The sequence below is a fragment of the Colletes latitarsis genome, chromosome 8 (assembly GCF_051014445.1).
Source record: "Colletes latitarsis isolate SP2378_abdomen chromosome 8, iyColLati1, whole genome shotgun sequence".
NCBI classification, from domain to species: domain Eukaryota; kingdom Metazoa; phylum Arthropoda; class Insecta; order Hymenoptera; family Colletidae; genus Colletes; species Colletes latitarsis.
This window is the reverse complement of record NC_135141.1, coordinates 25,665,378-25,684,343: the sequence shown is the minus strand read 5'-3', so window position 1 is coordinate 25,684,343 and position 18,966 is coordinate 25,665,378. Positions and strand designations below refer to the sequence as shown.

The following is an 18,966-nucleotide window of genomic DNA, read 5'->3' as shown; positions in this document are numbered from 1 at the left end:
CCAGAAGCCAAATCGGTGCCTAGAAGAAATTGCCCCTCCACTTACGTACGACCTGGTACGAATTTAAAATAATTTCTTAAAGTATCAGATGAAATTGTTAATAATAGCAATTCCGTACATCATGTAAAATAAGAGAGAATTTTTTACGTTTGCTAATTTTACCGATTTCAGTAGTTTAATTGGCCACTGGTTTTTGTACCAGGTCGTACGTAAGTGATGGTGCAATTTTTCTGGGTACTGGTCTGCCATCTGGCGACATTGCAGTGTACTGCTCTGACAACACATTCGTAAAAGTATGTCAGTACGCCGGCCATGGCGGAGTGGTTACAATTAAGAATTGTTCGTCTTGGCGAACTAAATTCTGTCGAAGAGAAGCAAGATATCTTGTCGGAGATTAAAATTAAGTTAGGAAGTTTAAATAACAGAGAATCCGAGCAGATCTCTCGTAATTTGGACTTTGGCCAATTATTTACGCAGTTAACCTCAAACGACAGGTATCGTGACAACGCTAATTCTGTAAAAACGTTGAAATACGCTGACTTAACTGTAAAGTATCTTGATATGTAATGTGTTTTAAGACGATATATAAGTGATATTAAGTTTTCGAATAAATTACAAACGATAAATTTTTGACTGTTCACGCTTTCTATGTAGTTGATTCATTATCGTATTAATCAGTTTAGTACAGGATTAATATCGTAAAATTAAACAATTATTGATTTTTCCTCTTGCAGAGAATTTGTAGATCAAGTGTGTGATATTTTGAAGACGTTATTAACTCTGTTAGAACCTGCAGAGGTCTATGAAAGATATTCGACGCAATTATCTCAACTGATAACTCATCCAGATGCCATAGTTAGATCCGTTATACTGCATGAAATTCTGTCTATTGCGTCCAATCCACAGAAGGTGTCTTTATTGCTCACGGATATCAATTTACTTGTTGCTGTAGTAAATAAAATTGCGGATGATAATGTGATGGTAGCTGAGTGTGCTATGTGTATAATGAAAGAAATTGGAAAAAATGTAAGTGGATTGCAGATTATATATACAGGTGAACTGTTAAGGAGTTTTGCTAGATTATTAGCAAAGAATGACACTATTAGTTTTCGCGTATACGAAGTTGTTGTGGATATAGCAAAATCTTCGAAGGAAGCTTTAGAGGCATCTGTTCAATCAGGATTTTTGAATAGTTTATTCGAGGTTCTTGAGAGCAATGATATATTGCTTCAGGTGAACACATTAGAAATTTTAACTCAATTAGCGTTAACGGAAGAAGGATTAAGTTACTTAGAGCAGCAGGATGTGTTGAGAAAACTGGTTCAAAAAATAGCGCAAGCAAATGAAAATCCATTATCGAATCTATTGATTCCCGGTTTAATGAAATTTTTTGGTAACGTCGCGCGTCATTGGCCTAATGAAATTTTTTCGAAATATCCAATCGTGGTGTCCGCGTTATTCGAAGTAATAGAGAGCGGAGATCAAGCTATTCTTGGCGTCGCGTTAGATACGTTGGGACATGTTTCTACAACCGTAGAAGGTAAATATGCTTTACAAGCTTTGGGAGAAGCAATGCCGTGCGCGTTAAAAAAAATTGCGGAAGTCATACAGAAAATGCCTACAGCGTTACGAATTCGTGGACTCAATAGTTTAGCACTTATACTTGATGTGCAACAAGCGGAGCAGGATAACAGAGTTTTGTCATTAACAAAGTCTTGGTTCGATTCTCTTTGCGACGATCCGCTGGATATGATCGTAGCGTTATGCAGACAACCGTTCGCAGATATTAGACAAGCATGTTTAGAAGTATTAGCGGTTGTAGCTTCGCAAGTGTGGGGCCAAGAATACATATCCACTTATCCGGGTCTTATAGAATTTTTATTGGACAGAAACATTGAAAGCTTCAAGGAATGCAAGGAAGCTAAATATGAAGTTGTTAAACAGTTATCCCAAGCCGAACAAGATATATTCGATGCAAGTACAATGCAAAAGCTTAAAGAATTTGTAGATCAAGGTCCCTATTATGTTGAAATTGATACAGAGGTTGCAACGGAAGGCGGTCTTTGAAATACGTTATTTTTGTATATGTTATTCTATATTACGGATGTTGAGAGTTATCAACGATCGTTCGAGGAACGCTGCATGAAAAAATCCAAACAATTTTTCAAGCAGAATTTTTTATAAAATATATATTTAGTTTGTATACGTTACACGCGAAAGTAAACAAGGATGTATTATTTTGCGGGACGTGAATACGCAAACATACAAAGACAAATAATTTATTTTATAAGTAACAATACATAGAAAAGTTAAGACTACATGTTTTTGCAACAATGCAAAAATGCACGCGACTCTTACACCATGTTTGTAATGTTTCAATGTTCTCTCATTGATTCATGATTTTCTTTTACTTCAATTACATACAATAAAGACGTATATAAATAACTTGACGAGACGTGTGTTCTGCTTAACAGCTGTGTTACTGCCTCATTGTATGCGTTTTCGTTTTTTTGGAGATAGTATCTTTAACATGCTCACTATTGGAGCCTCGAAGGACAACGATATGACGAACGATAACAAGTAGGATAGAACCAGTTGTCCAAGGAATGTGATCATCTGAAATGCGCATCTTGCTTTATTAGATTGTTCTACAAGCACGGGAACAAAAGACTGAGGTGTCTTTATTGTTATATAGACGAACCATAGTGTATTTTCCTAAGTGAAATGGCGAGTCCAAGTTCAAAGCTGTTAGTCGAATCACGAGCGGGTGTATTAAATAAGCGCAATATGTTATTCGGCTAACCGGATACAGGATTGGTGCTGACAGAATACTGTTGACGTATCCTGTAAATATTTAAATTCGTTATTCCCGCGATTTGAGAAATTTCGAAATCGGAACCATTACATACAGGGTGTTCGGCCACCCCTGGGAAAAATTTTAATGAGAGATTCTAGAGGCCAAAATAAGACGAAAATCAAGAATACCAATTTGTTAATGGAAGCTTCGTTAAAAAGTTATTAACGTTTAAAGTTCTGCCCGTACTGAATTTTTTTCTCCAAAATGCGTAGGATTTCGGGGGTACGTCTATTCACCAAAAATGATTGTAATTGACCCCTACAGCTAACAATATTTTTTTCAGAACGATTTGAAATATTTTAATTTCGTCGAAAAATTTCACACCTTCTCGAATTTTTTTCTAGATAGTGGGTAGGATTTTGGGGATATGTCTATTCACCAAAAATGATTGTAATTGACTCCCGCAACCGAAAATAATTTTTCCAGAACGATTTGAAAATTTTTTTTTCGTCGAAAAATTTAGGCACCTACCCACTGCCGATTTTTCTTAAGGATTCGTTTTTGATTTTTAGTAATTTTGTTTGACGTTGTACGGAAATATTGTCTAATACTTTTTTGTAGGTACCCATGAGCTCTACTTCAGAAAAAAGTTTCATTGAAATATATTCACTATTGTAGGAGTTATGGCTGTTTGAAAATTGGACCATTTTTATGTGGTTTTTCTCATTTTACAGGACCAAAGAACAACTTTTTCATTATTGTTAGAATTTCTACATATTCTACGCCAAAATACGCGTTATTTGCTTTTTTAAACATTGAAATCGTCCAATCCGTTCAGGAGTTATGGTGTTTTAAAGATACGCATGAAATTTCGGGGAACGATTTCTGGCCTGAAATTAGATTTTCAGTAAGGAATTTTTTTCTCGAAAATGCGTAGAAATTCGGGAATATGTCTATTCACCAAAAATGATTATAATTGACCCCTGCAACTGAAAATAATTTTTCCAGAACGATTTGAAATTTTCGAATTTAATTGTTAATAACTTTTTAATGAAGCCTCCATCGACAAATTGGTATTCTTGATTTTCGTCTTATTTTGGCCTCTAGAATCCCCTATTAAAATTTTTCACAGGGGTGGCCGAACATGTAGTAGTTATACACAGTTCACGGTCGTAAAATTTGGGACCTAACAGTAAAAGTTAATTGTGTTATAATTATACGATCATCATATTTCCGAATGAATATTTACCTCCGTAGCCAGTGCTACATGCAATCACGATCCATGATAATCCAAGCGCCCATATGCTGTGACTTAACGAGGAATATGTGGCCGCCATTATGGGGCTGAGTTCTGCTTCGTACAAGCCGTACAGTAAACTCAAAAGACCCGCCGAAGAGAGAAGCCAGCCCACGCAAACCGTCGTCTGTAAAGTATCGAATATGAAGACTCAACGAAGAGGAATGTAATTTTCCACTTACCTTGGTCATTTTCACTTTGCAATCAGTTTTGAAAAGAAAGTATCCCATCGACATGCCTATGAGGTAAGGGCCTAGTCTGGTCCACGGTTTGTCGTAAATTTTATCGAAAAGCGCCAGTGGATCGTCGGAGCTTGGCATATGGTTGTTCGCCAGGGCGATGTAACCCGTCGTTAACCAGGAACTGAGCAACAAAGTGCACAACGCGAACGTCGCGATCTTGAAATGATTTGTTGCCAATATCAATATCACGGCACCGACGACGTAAAATTGAGTATCGTCCGCGACGTACCAGCTCCAAATCATGCACTGAAATGGACCATACGTTGAGTGCCTGTTCTTACGAACGAAGACGAGTGATTATTGCACGAGACTCACCATTTGGTCGACCGGGAACAACGTATTGATATAAAGTAAATTCCTCCACCAATAATTGGGACAGTTATAATGATCAGCGGTGGGTGGCTCGAACACGGAGTTCGAGTGGAACCATTTCATCGCGATCTGAACGACGCCCAGCACGAACATGTACGGGGCTGTGAGCCTGAAAAATCGGTAGAGAATCAGCCCGACAAACTTCAGGCTGCCGGAGACGAAGCCCCGCGTGCCCTGCGTGAGCGTCTTCAAGTCTCCTTTCGCGTTCGTTCTGAAGTACAGGAAGCTGACGAGCAGCCCGCCCATGAAGAAGAACGTGTCGACGCTGAACGCTCCGTTCGAGATCGTTTGGAAGAGGAACTTCCTCTCCACGACCTTCCGGTACTCCATGTTATCGGAATACTTGAACGCCGTGATACAGGTGTGACCCAGTATCACCCAGGTCATCGAGATCGCCCTCAGACCGTGAATCGTACTGATAGTGTCTCCACCGACCTTGCTATCGCAGATGATCTTCACGTTGGTACGAACCGAAAAAGACAGCAACAATTCCTCGACAACGCCTACGAACAGATCCACGCAATTTGTATTTCTCATTTTGCTTCTAGTTATAGCCCTTGGCCATTAGGATTAGGATCGCTCGGGAACTGCTGTGAAATGGTAAAATTCAAAGTTCCACAGCTTCGTTGATACACAGGAAGTGAAATTAAAGCCTAAGGCCTTCTACTCTCTATTCTTCGAGTAGCCAAATATTAACAATGTTATGGAACATTGAATTCTAGTATTTTTCAGCGATTCTCGCGTGGTCCAAGTCCGATCTGCTTACTGAATTTGCGAACTTCCGGACTAGCCGACCGTAGGCTACCTTCGTGATCGTTGTTGTTATTAACCGCCAATGATTGAGCTTGCCCGTTGATGATTGCTTCAGCCGCTGGAACAGGAAGGTAGACCTTACCTTGAAAAGCTGCGGAATATAATAATAAAACTGTGTCACTGTCTCTGCTCCTGTCCTTGTCCTGTGATTGTCTGTAAGTGTTAGTCAACTCTTTTGATTTCGGGAGGGGATCGAACGACGATTACGCGTTGTTCTCGTGCCGTCGTCGTAGGCGAGGAACGCAAAAGTTCGTGGCGTTTACGTGGAACGGTCGCGGAAGTCTTACCGCTTAGTGGCTTTTGACTTCTGCCCGCTAATTGCTCGAGCTTCGCGTGCCTTTCCAAATCGTAAATCATGTTCCTGCGAGTGTGTTTTCTCGTTACGTAGACGTCGTATCCGGTGCCGATCGCCATCAAAACGAAAACCGCGGCGGTCACTCCACTGAAACGTCAACATTTCTTATTTGGACCAAGATCCGTACGTAACACGTTTGTAAATGGCCGACCGCGGAGTCGGGCAAACTTTATTCAAGTTTTATATTCGTTCGTAAACTAATTTAATGTTTTATTTGTTTAAGCTAGTTTACGAACGAATCTATAATTTTTATTCGTAAATAGAATTTGCTCGTCTCTGGTCGATCGAACAGGGTTGGGCAAACTCCCTAGGTTTTTAAATAAAAGAAATTAATTTAAACGGATTGTATAGCCCAACCCTGACCGATGTATAACGATGAATCTGATTTTAAATGGCATTTTAGAACGTACAATAGAATCCAGAAGACTGGGTCCTCGTACATGTTGTACATGTCGTGCTGGTCCCGAACCGTGTCAATCGACGAGTGTCTCGCCGCGAGCGAACTAGAAGCGAACTTCGTTATCGTGGACACGTCGGAGGCGGAACACGAGAATGGCAGACACACCCCGAGGTAAATCGTTCTTGTCTGTAATTAACGTTAACAAATTATTCTTAAGGCGATCGTCGATTCAACGCGGCACGACCTTTCGTCGGATCGAAACTTCCGATAATCGTCGGCCATTTCGACGAAGATGCGATCGTAGAAAGTTGGGAAGTGCTTTGATCGATTACCGCTCGTGGCAGAGAGACGTTTATCGAGATCGTCATCATGTAAAATCCCAATTTGTACGGTGGTTTGGCCGATCTCGTCTCTGCCCATAGATTGTTCTCGCTGAGACCGGTGTTTCTTCGCCGCAGTTCCGAGTTGAATTCGTCCAGCTCCTCCATCGAGGCGTCTCGAAGCGTCTCCTTCGTCCGCCTACCATAATCCTCGTTGATGTAAATGCATTCGGTGGACGATCCGACGTAGTAAGAATTCCCCCAGTAGAAACCGTTGCCGTACCTACCCGATGCGTCGTCCGCTGAAAGAAAGAATTAATAATTAACGATCGAGAGTGCATTTTAATTTGTGTCGCGAGTGTGTTACTGTATACAGGGTGCTCGATCAACCCTGAGAAAAATTTTAATGGGGTATTCTAGAGGCCAAAATAAGACGAAAATCAAGAATACCAATTTTTTGACTGAGGCTTCGTTAAAAAGTTAGTAACAATTAAATTCAAAAATTTAAAATCGTTCTGGAAAAATTATTTTCGATTACGGGGGTTAATTACAATCATTTTTGGTGAATAGACATCCATGAAATCCTACGCGTTTTTGAGAAAAAAATTCGAGGTGTGAAATTTTTCGACGGGAAAAAAAATTTCAAATCGTTTTGGAAAAATTATTTTCGGTTTAGGGGCTCAATTACAATCATTTTTGGTGGATAGACATACCCCCGAAATCTTGCGCATTTTCGAGAAAAAAATTCAGTACTGGCGGAACTTTAAACGTTAATAACTTTTTAACGAAGCCTCCAGCGACAAATTGGTATTCTTGATTTTCGTCTTATTTCAGCCTCATTAAAATTTTTCCCAGGGGTGGCCGGACAAGAGCAAAGGCTAAGAGTCGTCTAATGAAATGTTTAAGTCCAAAGTAGACGAGAGCTCGAAATATTGGAACGAGTTTAACGAACCCGCGAAAAAATTCGTGAATCGAATCACATCGAATTAATGCAAGGTCAAGAACTGTTTTCGAATCGGAGCTCGTCGATTCCACGAAACGGTGCGGCGTCACGAAATAATCCGACGCCGAAGATCGTGATTACAAGATCGAGGCGAACGGGAGAAATTTCACCCGATTACGGCGGCCGGGCGAAACGACCGATGGAAACCGATTACGAAATACTTGGATGAAAACCTCGGTTGAGTCTGTTTTGCGTGGAACGATGACGTTGCGATTTATCCTGCAACCGCAATTTATCCGTGATTAAGCTGCAACACGTATACCTGTGGAAACCTGAACGCCGCCAAGACGGTGATTAGATAATATTACTTTCTTCTCGGATAGAAAGTCTTATTAGCGAACCGCTGGATAAAGCCAGGCTCTCCCGATTGGGTGTTGTAATCCGTTGGTAATGAAAATTACGTATTATCCTTCGCGGGATAAACGTCTCTTATGAAAGTGCAAACGAGGGCGTTGTTATACAGCTTGCGACACCGATGATTGAACGGTGCCTTTTATTTGAAATTGTAGTGAATGAAATCTCGATTGCACAAATGGAAAATTGCCCGACGCGTATCGTGAAATTACTGCGTTTCGTTTGTGCCGCCCACGTGAGATATCAAACATGGCCGGCGGTTTGCTTTCGTTGAAATTTCATCGACGAAACGATCCGGAAGCGAGAAACGATCGTCGACTGAACAAGGGAAAGTGCGATGAAGTAGGCCATCGATCGTAATTAACAGTCCGTCGACTTAGGTGGGTTGATTTTGACTCGCGTTTCAATTTCTGCAAGAAAAGTATTTACGATATCGACTGTATTTATTGCAAACTAATTGGAGTAACCCTGTCCATGATGATAGCAGTTACACAAATCGTTGGTCTCGACGATCCATGTTCATTGTCGATTCCGTTCGCGCGTAAGCGACCGAATCGTGCACGAAATTAGAGTAACAACGAACATCTGCAAACTCGTTGCGTTCTTTGGCACGAGTCGGGGGCGTCAGAGTCAAGTTCGATCTCCGTGCGTGACTCGTGTGTCGTTTCTCTGTCGATTCGTGAAAGAATGGAGCGTAAACGAATAGATACGATCTAATCTATTCCTACTGGGTTTCATTCACAAACGTGCTTGATACTACATACGTCTTCTCGCGAGCCTCGCGGCCCCAGCAATTAAGATAAACGTACCAATTCGTGCAAACGTTAATTATTATTAACTATATGCACGAGGTAGGATATTTTGATCAATTTATATTATTTAATCGATGCCCCTAGATAGTCTACATAGTTTATAGAAGAGCTAAGCTCGTCGCGATCTTTTATTCGTCGAGGTCGCGAACCTATGTGTTTTATGCGTAAGTGATTCATTTCGGTGAAACCTACAAACACTGAGTAATGTTGCGTATTGCTCGTTAACTATCGCATTCCAGAAACCTTTCTAATTTCTAAGACAAGATCGGTACGTATGCGTTCGCGTACTGGTACCAGCGTATTGTGATTACAATGTTGATTAAGGATTTGGTTACGAAACACCAATCGTCAAACGATCGTCATTATACGTTGCGTTACTTTTGTTTCGACAGGATAGCTAAGAAGGCCCTGGAATTAGAATTATTTGAGATAGCTTTCGGATTTTCTGATTATTCCTTAGCCTTTCTAAGGCTGAGCCGTTAACGAAGAAACGTGGATGTATTTTGAGGCGGAGTGGTTCACCTCCAGATTTCGTCGAAGTGGACGTCCTCCTTTCAAGGAAAACGAAAGAATCAATGGCCGATCCCGTGGCATTGAATGCGTGCTGGTCGTGGACGAAACGAATTTTTCTTTTCGCGAAAGAAAGTGGGAAACGAATTCGATAGGTGCCGTTCAAGGAGCCGCGACCGGTTTGCAAGGAGGCCTCCTGGCTGGAGCGTGGCACTCATGGTCGAGGTTACCTAGGCAAAGTTCAAGGGTTGCCACAATAAGCGTTGCTAAAAAAGAACCTGGCTTCGGTTCGCTGCCCCGGCGCTTTGTTCACGCGTAGACGCGCAAATTGCTGTTCCGGTAATTACGCGTATCGTAACGTATAACGAGGAAAAATTACATTAATTATTAGCGTGCCATCGTTTTTTATCCGCCAAGTGGATCTGATTCTCAACGATTACCGAGATACGAGCACCCTTGACATTTGAATCGTCGAACCGGTCGCTTAAGACAGATTTTCGTCCGCCATCTTCGATGCCCGGAACGTTGCTAGCCTTGTACCGCCTTGTACTACAGACGATGCTAAGTGGATAATTGATAAAAACAGAGACGCGAAGAAAAGTAGGTTAATTTCGGGTCTGCCTCTCGCGGTCGGTTCCGAACGACTGGTTTCCTTCGGCGGTATTGTCGATCGTTGACCGTGACAAAACGATCGACCGTTTGCTTGGAACCGATCGTGCTAAATGGCACGCTCCGGACGATCGCGGGGAAAGTAATTTGGAAAGAGAAAGCCTCTCTTTCGCGTAGGAATATTAATGGATAGACGTGTTCAACTTTTGAACACGGGACGGACAAAGAAGGATTCCACGCGTCCTTCGGACGTTCCCTTCGCCGATTATAGTTTGGGTAAGGATACCGTGTTTCATTACACACGAAGGTTCTGTAATCGATTCGTCATTTTTCTTCCGCAAATGGGGACGAATTAATAGCCACGGAGCGCGGATGATGCAGCAGAAATCGGTGAAACCGTGACTCGACGATGCTACTCGACGCGTTGCGTAACCGCGCGTTACGCGACTCCCGTAAAAGGTATAAAAAAAAGAAAAATCATAACGCACAAAGTGAACGAAAAGTGAAACGCCCCGGGCACGCCCGACTCGTCGTTCTAACGTCGATCACAATGGTTGCGACAATCTATGCGTCTCGAAGCTGTCCCGCAATGGGCGATCCACTCAGTGAAAATGTCGTTCGGTTACATTCCCTCGCATTTCCCAATTGATATCGGTCGATTTAGCAAGCAGAATTAATTAAAGGTTTCGTTCTCGATCCACTAGGCGTTACCAACAGACCATCCTCGTATTGCATCTTATCAACCCCTAATTCGTATTAATTACAATTTTTATAGACATTTGTGGTACAAACTAAATAGAACTTGCTATTATAATCGTTACGCTCTTGTTGCGCAAATGAAGAAAGTACGATACATGGAATTGAACAGCATATTGCGTAATGGCAAGGTGCAGAAGCTACTTTAAACGCGAAACAAAGTGACGTTGCTGCAGAAAATGGTCCAATCAAATTTTGATACCATGAGAAATTTCAAACGTACCAACGATCCGTAGAGATTTCAAGATTGTAAATTGGGAAATTATTAAAAAACTCGCGGGAGAAAGTAACAGAGACTAATGGAATACTTTTATCTAGAATCGCGCCCCGATGTTGGTTATTGATATGACTGAGTCGGAATGTATTTGGGCTGTTGCGCAAGACGTGTACACGTCGATACAGGTACTTTCTACGCATCGTATAATTTATACGAGCGCACGGCACTCGCGCCGGACATAAATCATTATGATTAGACTCGCGCGGCGTTCCTGCTCGATCGATCTTCGAGTCAAAACGGAAGTCCTCCGACGAAATAGAATGCGGGTTTGGACACGGGCGCGCTCCACATCAACGTGCAAGTTTACGTCGATGGAAACCTGTTTGGAGGCGAAACGTGTAGAAAGTACTTAAGGGAATATTTGCTTACATAACAATCACGCGAAACGCAAGTCAGCCAGGAGAAAAGATCCAATATAGTCGCCTGGTTGCCTACGTTCTAACCGAAACGAATTGTACAAGCTCTTCCAAAACGCGCGACGCGAACTGGATTCCGTGGGTTTCTGTTACGGATCGAACGGGGACACCCTGTAGGATCGAACGTTTCACCTTAGCAGCCGGTCGAAAGCCGTCGCGCAAGAAACGTTTTCGCTGGAGAAATGGCAGATCGTGAGCGGCGTGCTCCGCGAACTAGGAAGCTGGGGTTTGCCTAAGAGTTCTGGCTGGCAATGCGTTATGTCACCCACGAAAAAGAATGAAAGATAAAGGATCAGCTTGCCCAAGAAAAGCCGCGTTACGTGAAAGTCGCGCTCGCAAGCCCGGCTTCCACGTAATCATTTCTCTCTGGGACGGCGGATTCTTTTTATTCAGAGTGACGCAATTTCAATAATCGCGGCGGTTTCTCTGCTTCGCTCGTGTTCCTTGGCGCTCGTCTTCCTCAAACTTTCTAACGCCGCGCGAGCAACTGGAAGCTCCCGGAAACGCGACTCGAACCGTCGATTATCGATCACGCTTCTCGAAAGAATTTTCGATCCATCGAGACGTTTCTGGACGCAACCCTTTATATCGAAAGGGTCGAAGAGCTCTTTAACAACGTCTTTATCGTATCGTCGTGAGTAACAAGATGGACGTTGTAATTCTGTCGAGGGGAAGGGGAAAGGAAGAGCTATGGGAATCGGAAAAAAATGAAACAATGGAAGAGTCTAAGGATCTTGTATCGAGAGGGGAAAGAAACCTGTAAGAAAATGAAGCTTGGAGATAAATTGAAGGAATATCTGTTGTAAATTCAACGTGCCAGAACGATGAAAAAGAGGCGTTATATGATCGAACTTACGAGCAGAGCAGGAAAAATTCAAACATGGGTTTTATAATAGTGGATAATAATCAGTTGAACGTAATCAGGAACAGGTACCGCGATACCGTAAAAACTGTTGACCGCAACAGGAGCTACGTAACACATTTTTCGTGCAATGATAATTGGAGCTGCATAAAAAATGGCTCAGGTTTGACTGTTCTCTTTGCACCATAGCAACGTAGCTAGTTGCTTCTATTGAAATCAGTTCTCAGAGTGCAAAGGGTTAAAGTGTATAGGATCGTTGCACAATTCGTCGCGTTAGTTAGCAGTACTACCATAAAGCCAGACACACAGAAGGCTCGACGAACGACAAGTTTGAGCCAGCCTGTCCGTTCCAAGAGCCTTGTTGGTGTGATTTCAGTCCCGAAACAGGAATGTGGACGCGAAAGTATTTCTTTTTACGGTCAAGTGTACTACTTTTCGGTAAAATTTGTCAATCAACGGGTTCTTGTCTGGATATACAGAGTGTTCGGCCACCCCTGGGGAAAATTTTAATGGGAGATTCTAGAGGCCAAAATAAAACGAAAATCAAGAGTATCAATTTTTTGACTGAGCCCTCGTTAAAAAGTTATTAACAATTAAATTCAAAAATTTCAAATCGTTCTGGAAAAATTATTTTCGATTCCGGGGGTCAATTACAATCATTTTTGGTGAATAGATATACCCCCGAAATCCTAGCCACTTTCTAGAAAAAAATTGGAGGTGTGAAATTTTTCGACGAAATTAAAATATTTCAAATCGTTCTGAAAAAAATATTGTTAGCTGTGGGGGTCAATTACAATCATATTTGGTGAATAGACATACCCCCGAAATCCTGCGCATTTTTGAGAAAAAAATTCAGTACTGGTGAAACTTTAAACGTTAATAACTTTGTAACAAAGCATCCATCGACAAATTGGTATTCTTGATTTTCGTCTTATTTTGGCCTCTAGAATCCCCCATTAAAATTTTTCCCAGGGGTAGCCGAACACCCTGTATAATAAGTTTTCGAGAACTCGAGATAAACAAACCGTTTACCCGTTACTGATCGAATGAGAATCGCGATAGAGTGAAATTTTCATTCGAAAAATGGGTCAAAATGCGTTCGTCGCGTCCGGTTCGGTAGACCAGGAGAAAATCCGGAAGTCGAAGATCGGCGATCGCGAGATCGAGCACGGCTGAAAGTCGAAAGGCGAACGCTTCCCATAATTGGCGGCCACCGCGAGTCGCGTTTCAAATGTCATAACGGTAATGTTGCTAATGTCGCTTGTTCTAAACGTACGTTTCACCTTTCCCCGCGCGATTCTACAAATTTGAACTTCCTGCGACGATAATGGAGCGCGCCGCTCGACGGGCAGAGAAAGTCTCGACGGATCTGTTCGCGGACTTTTCCGGCTTGGAAATTGGGGAGAGTCAGTCCGGACGTAGGTTCTCACCGGAAATCGTAAACGTTGGACGATAATTGAACGTTGAAAAAAATTTTACGCGAAACGCTTTCTATGGATCCACCCACTTTGTTCCTTTCAAAATTGTCTGGTTATTAGATTTGCGCAAGGGGCGTACACGCTGCACGGAGTCAGGAATACGCTGTCGACTTCCGGTCGTTCGATAGTCCGTCTGGCAGAAGCATCGACCCGCGAATGATCGCTCTGTGATTATTTTTGTAACTTGTTGCTTAGAGATTTAGAAGAAAAGTCGTAAAACGTTGCGTGCAAGCAATTTTAATTGAAAGTTTCGTCTAGCGACGAAAAGTCGATATTTGTCGATCGCAGGACTTCGCGTTCTTCCTTGTAACGGGATACGCCCGAAAGTACCGAGCCAAAAAACCAGTTTGTGCCTGTTTTTGGTCGAACCTTACCGTTTATCGACTCGACTATTTCACTCGGGCAGGTTATACTGTCGACGGTTTCGCCATAGACGCGGAAAAATGTATTGGACTCGCGATTAACATTTCAATGTCTATGTTATTCGAGAACCGACCGTCAAAATGTCTCGATACGAAACCACTTGTGCAAGAAGGCTTCTTTTTCTGTTATTTGGAGAGAAAATTCGGAGAATTCAGAGAGGCAAACATTCTGAGGAGCGATACAGGGTGGCGCTGGACTTTGGCAAAGTATTCTGCTTCTTCCTTGGCTCTGAAACTCTTTGGAATGGAACAAAAAGTCTTAGTGTACGGTAGAAGCTCTTTTGTAGAAACTATTCAAGAGACAAAAGTGCGTTTGCATAATGGAATAAATGGTTAGTGCTAATGTGAGTCCGTCTTATCTTCAAAGCATTTTCGAGACAGTCCTTAATTGCATAAGTCCATTTCGGAATACGAGACGTAATATACACTGATTAGATATACCTTGATTATTACCTTCGCCATGGACAAAATTACAGAGCGACACGTCCTAGTATTAAAGTTACCCGTTGCATTTATTTTCCACTTATTACGGAGTGCGGTTAGTCATCGGAGTACGTTAATTTATCGGTCGTCGATCGTCCTCATCCCCGTGTAAGTACTTGTCTCCGTTCCTTGAGACGCACAAAGACGAAGGAACAACCCTGACCCACTTGGCCCTTTCACCTACATTCCATCTGCTACGACGCTCCTTTCGAAAAGGGATCATCGAAGATGTAGCACGCGATACGAGCGTTTTCTTTAAATAATAAATTAACGAGTCGAGCTTCAACAGGTTGAATAGTTGAAACCGAGCAATCTTTGTTTGGACCATCTTCGTTCGCCATAGTTTGTTCAACTATCCTTGTTAGCTAACATTCACAATAAAAATATACTTCGATGATGTAACAAATCTATTCTGCAAAACGAGACCAAGGAGAACGGTAATGGAATACTGGTTTCGAGAATGATACCGTAATTAATAATTCATTTGTATCGCTCCTAGGGATGGGGGATTCTCGAATCTCGCGATTTTTTTGTCTTCCTCGCGGAGATTGTTTACATTCTCCGAAGTTTACGAAAGCCAGTTTTCTCTCAATTTCTCTATTAATAGACCAGGTATATTTGAATAAATCCTACACTTTTTCCAGCAGCTTCTTTCACTTTCATTACTCTGTTCGTGCGGCTCTAACTCGCACGATAATTTTACGTTCGTTCGCACTCGAGTTAAAATCTTCCCACAATACTTTCTTTTTCCCACTGACATACATACGATACAACTTCTTAGCTTCCTTGTTTGCCTAATCGCGATCCCAGACAACCAGTCGTGACGTTTGCTAAAGTTCAGAGGGTTCGAGAGGTCATCTAACCGATAATCGATCGGTTAACGCGAACGACCGTGAAAAACTTTCGAAAATTCACAGAAAAGTAGCATTGACCGGGGGCGTCGAAGCATCGAAGCGTCGAAAGCGACGAGTCTGCGACGTCTCATGCACCTCGGGTCATGAAAAGTGAAATTTCACGATGAAAGTGAGCAAACCGAGAACAACTGTTCGGGGAAAGACAGATGTTTTAGACGTTCCTGGCCAGCTCAGTCGCGACACGCCTCGACTCTCGATTTCTTCCCAGACGAAAGCGAATTATCGCTGTTCCTCCGCCGGAAACCACCGTCGCGAACCGTTTCCTTTCTTCAATTTCCACCAGAACACGCAAAGTCATCGCGTCGGGTTAAATTTTCTTCCACGGTGCACGGTTTTTGTGCACGGAGTTGTTTCTAAATTCGCGAGCATCGCTTGCCTAGCATGTCTGTCCATTAACTGCTGTTTCTACTTAAATCCAACTGAAACTCTATTGCACGCGTACTGTGGCCATTCGTCTAATCTAACAACGACTCTGATTTAAATGGCGGACGTTCGGTGAAATTTCTATGGACAAGTCGATCTAGTTGTCGGTAATAGACTAGTTTGGTTCATTTAACTGTTACGACATGGGACAACGCAGGAAAAGGCGCGTTCGACTTTTATTTGGGGTGGTCTGGAAATGTTACCGTTTAAGTCCTACGAAATCGCGGTGTTAGGTGCTAGTAGTGCCGACAATTACATCCGTTCCTACGCGTTATACCGTAGACTTTCTATTGGTATAAGAAATTTTTGTCCAAGTCGCGATGCGGTCGTTTCGCAACGCCTGGGAAACGAAGATTTAACTCTGTGTAAAGTGCAACGTAAACATCGTTTATCAAATTTTGCGAATCAAATCTATTATCTGAATTTCTATCGAGTGTCCAGTTATAAAAAAATGAATATACCGTGAAAGAAACGTAGGTTGGAGACCTTTCATGCTAGTTCGTCGTACCAGTGACTTTTTTTAGGCCCCCTTTAGGAATTAATTACACGTATTTATAGTTTATAATACTTAAAAAAGGCTATAAAAAGTTAATAGCAGGCGTAGACTACTTCCTTTTATGAGTTACGTAACTCGCGTGTGAATAGACTGGGTGACACGTTTGAGTCTTTCGTGTTTCTACTTTTTCCATTCTTCGAATCGAATAGTTTTGATTCGGTTGAAATCAACTTGAACTTTGAGTCATTGGTCCTTATTTTGTTCGAAATGAACACGTAACTGTGGGCTAAAAGAGTCTTATTTATTTAAAGTCTTGGTCGATGACTGGTTCCGGACGAGTCTTCCTTGTACAACGGGAAGTAAAAAAGAAAGCTGTCGTAAGGCGTAAAATCCTCCGATTGGTGGAGCACGGGCGACACCCAATTAGCAGAATGTGGCCGAGTCAGTGTGATTCTACCAATTGGAAGCCTCTCGCCATACGCCATGACCTCGCGACAGCTTTTTTGCTCCCCGTTATACCAGTTGTTGAACGGATGTTCACTGATTTTGATCTCTGTTTGTAATTATTGAACGTACGTTCACATTTTCCTGCGTTTTCTATGTTAATCGATGCCATAGCCTATAATCACTGATCGATATACCGATTTCACAAGTCTAAAATACCTATGGTTCGTTGAAAACACGTTCGACGACTCGTAGACAATGGGTGGCCTTGCAATTCGCAAACATTACTGATAACGACATTTTTAGCGCGTTCTTTCACTTACTAGAATACCTTTAATATTGAAATTCAGTGAAAAGCGATATAAACAATTCTTTCGATTAATTTCTGCAGGAGAGAATATTTCATTTCTCGTTAACCGTCTGATTACTGGAACAATTACCCTACTTGGATCGAGTTTGCGAAGGAAAACTTGTAACGAAACGTCATTTGTGTCGTAAAACGCCGCAAGTGGGTGGAACGTTCCGTATACTCGGCGCATAAGAGCAAATATCCCGTTCCGTGCACGATGAACGCTTATAGTTTCAAACGTTTCGTAGGATATTCAATAATTATACTTGATTGTCTTTACTCGAACTACCAGTGTAATTTAAACACTAATTGATCTAATCTTCTCTTAACATTTTGACGGCCACTGTCACGTGTACGTGATTCTACTCCTTCGGTTCCAACATCATCATCTAGTCAACTATGTTTGTCCAGATCTGATTCATTACTGTATCTCTTCTAATAATATTCTTAGCTTCCTCTTGTGCCCCACTTTGGTCTATAATGTCACTATAGAAAGCTACCTCAAGCTGTTCGTATCAAATCGATCAACGAATCGTTTTCGAAAGCAGTCGATAGTTACACTCACAGAAATTTCATTTCATAGGACTTGATAATTCGAAAATAATTCGTAACGAATCGATTGGAACGAGATACGAGTTACGAGAAAATTCGACGTACCTTTCAGAGCCCATCCTTCGTTCCTCTTCAGTCCCTCAATGTACCTGGTCACGTCTTTGGCGCATTGTCCTTCGACAGGACATCGTCCCTCGCCGGGACATCCTCCGTCGGTCCAGTTATTGGCAAGATGGCGCACATTGAAAATATCCAATGCTTCCGACAGGGTGGTCCAGTTCCTGTCCAGAATTTCCTCCACGTCCGACACGGTCCTCGATCGTTCGTTCGCGAGAAGATCCTGCGCAGGAATCTCGGACACGTTGGAGGAGGATCTCACTCCGTGGATCGCCAAGCACGCGAACAAAACGCAGATCCACGACCGGTTCGTCATTTTGTTTGTACGTTTCGCACCGAACACCCGGGGGGCCAGCAATACCGATACCAGAGTCGATCGATTAATCTCAACTAATCATGATCAGCGTCCTGAGAGAGTTTCTGCTTCCCTAAGCGTCGCTAGAACGTCCTTTCGAGCGAGATCGTCGATTATCACAGCAAAGTAAAAAGAAAAAGAAATAAAAAAAGAAATACTTCGTTAATCACAGTCAGCGGGCCCCAGTTCACCCCCTTCGACGATAGAAAAAATTCGAAAATATTCACTCGTCGACGTCGCGTTGGTATCTTCTTCGTTGCTCGACGAGGGGACCGGAATATATACCTCGATGTCTCTTCAGACTTTTTGGAGACACGCGAATCGTTGCGGTCGCATTTTTGGGTTCTTCCAGGTAGTCGGTTCACGGTGCCCTTCCGTTCTCGTCGTCATAATTCACGATAGCGTTGGACGATTTCAGACAGTCACGCGCGGGACCTCCGAAACGAGCGTCTTTTGCCTTCCGCGTGCGTGGATCCTGCTTGCTCGATGGCCAAGAATCACCTGGAACGACGAAGCTGGCAATGATAGAAAAATGGCCTCGCCGGATGAATATCTTGGTAGTAATGAAAGTACGAGTGAAATGGTGGGGAGGAACAAACCTCCCCATATTGAAAAGTGAACGCCGCTGGCGGACACCTTAGCTCGACGGAGCTCGTGGTTAGCATGATTTCATATCCGTTGATGGTACGGGACAGGTAAAAACCGTTCCTTCCGACAACCGTCGTTATTCTTGTCTCA

At 42.5% G+C, this 18,966-nt stretch overlaps 3 protein-coding genes across 4 annotated transcripts in view; 2 read left to right on the top strand and 1 right to left on the bottom strand.

The window, feature by feature from the left end:
* Nucleotides 1-34: 34 nt before the first annotated feature.
* On the top strand, nt 35-2,450 carry LOC143344680 (26S proteasome non-ATPase regulatory subunit 5). Its single transcript, XM_076770955.1, has 2 exons — nt 35-494; nt 735-2,450. Exons 1-2 carry the CDS (start codon nt 313-315, stop codon nt 2,065-2,067), a joined length of 1,515 nt encoding a protein of 504 aa, XP_076627070.1. The 5' UTR covers nt 35-312; the 3' UTR covers nt 2,068-2,450.
* LOC143344677 (nose resistant to fluoxetine protein 6-like) lies at nt 2,338-18,715 on the bottom strand. Of its 2 annotated transcripts, none has more exons than XM_076770948.1 (10): nt 17,862-18,715; nt 6,609-6,898; nt 6,287-6,462; nt 5,809-5,963; nt 5,475-5,612; nt 4,652-5,211; nt 4,277-4,582; nt 4,047-4,221; nt 2,702-2,844; nt 2,338-2,616 (listed from the first exon to the last, which is right to left on the bottom strand). In XM_076770948.1, exons 1-10 carry the CDS (start codon nt 18,187-18,189, stop codon nt 2,488-2,490), a joined length of 2,400 nt encoding a protein of 799 aa, XP_076627063.1. In that variant the 5' UTR covers nt 18,190-18,715; the 3' UTR covers nt 2,338-2,487. The 2 variants fall into 2 exon arrangements, with proteins under 2 accessions (XP_076627063.1, XP_076627064.1); XM_076770949.1 differs by having other exon boundaries at nt 5,475-5,579.
* Tow (target of wingless) overlaps nt 6,430-18,966 on the top strand; it is an 86,788-nt gene continuing 74,251 nt past the window's right edge. Inside the window, exon 1 of the mRNA XM_076770958.1 lies at nt 6,430-6,447. The gene's annotated coding sequence lies outside the window, so the exon portion shown is untranslated. The remainder of the gene's footprint in view (nt 6,448-18,966) is intronic.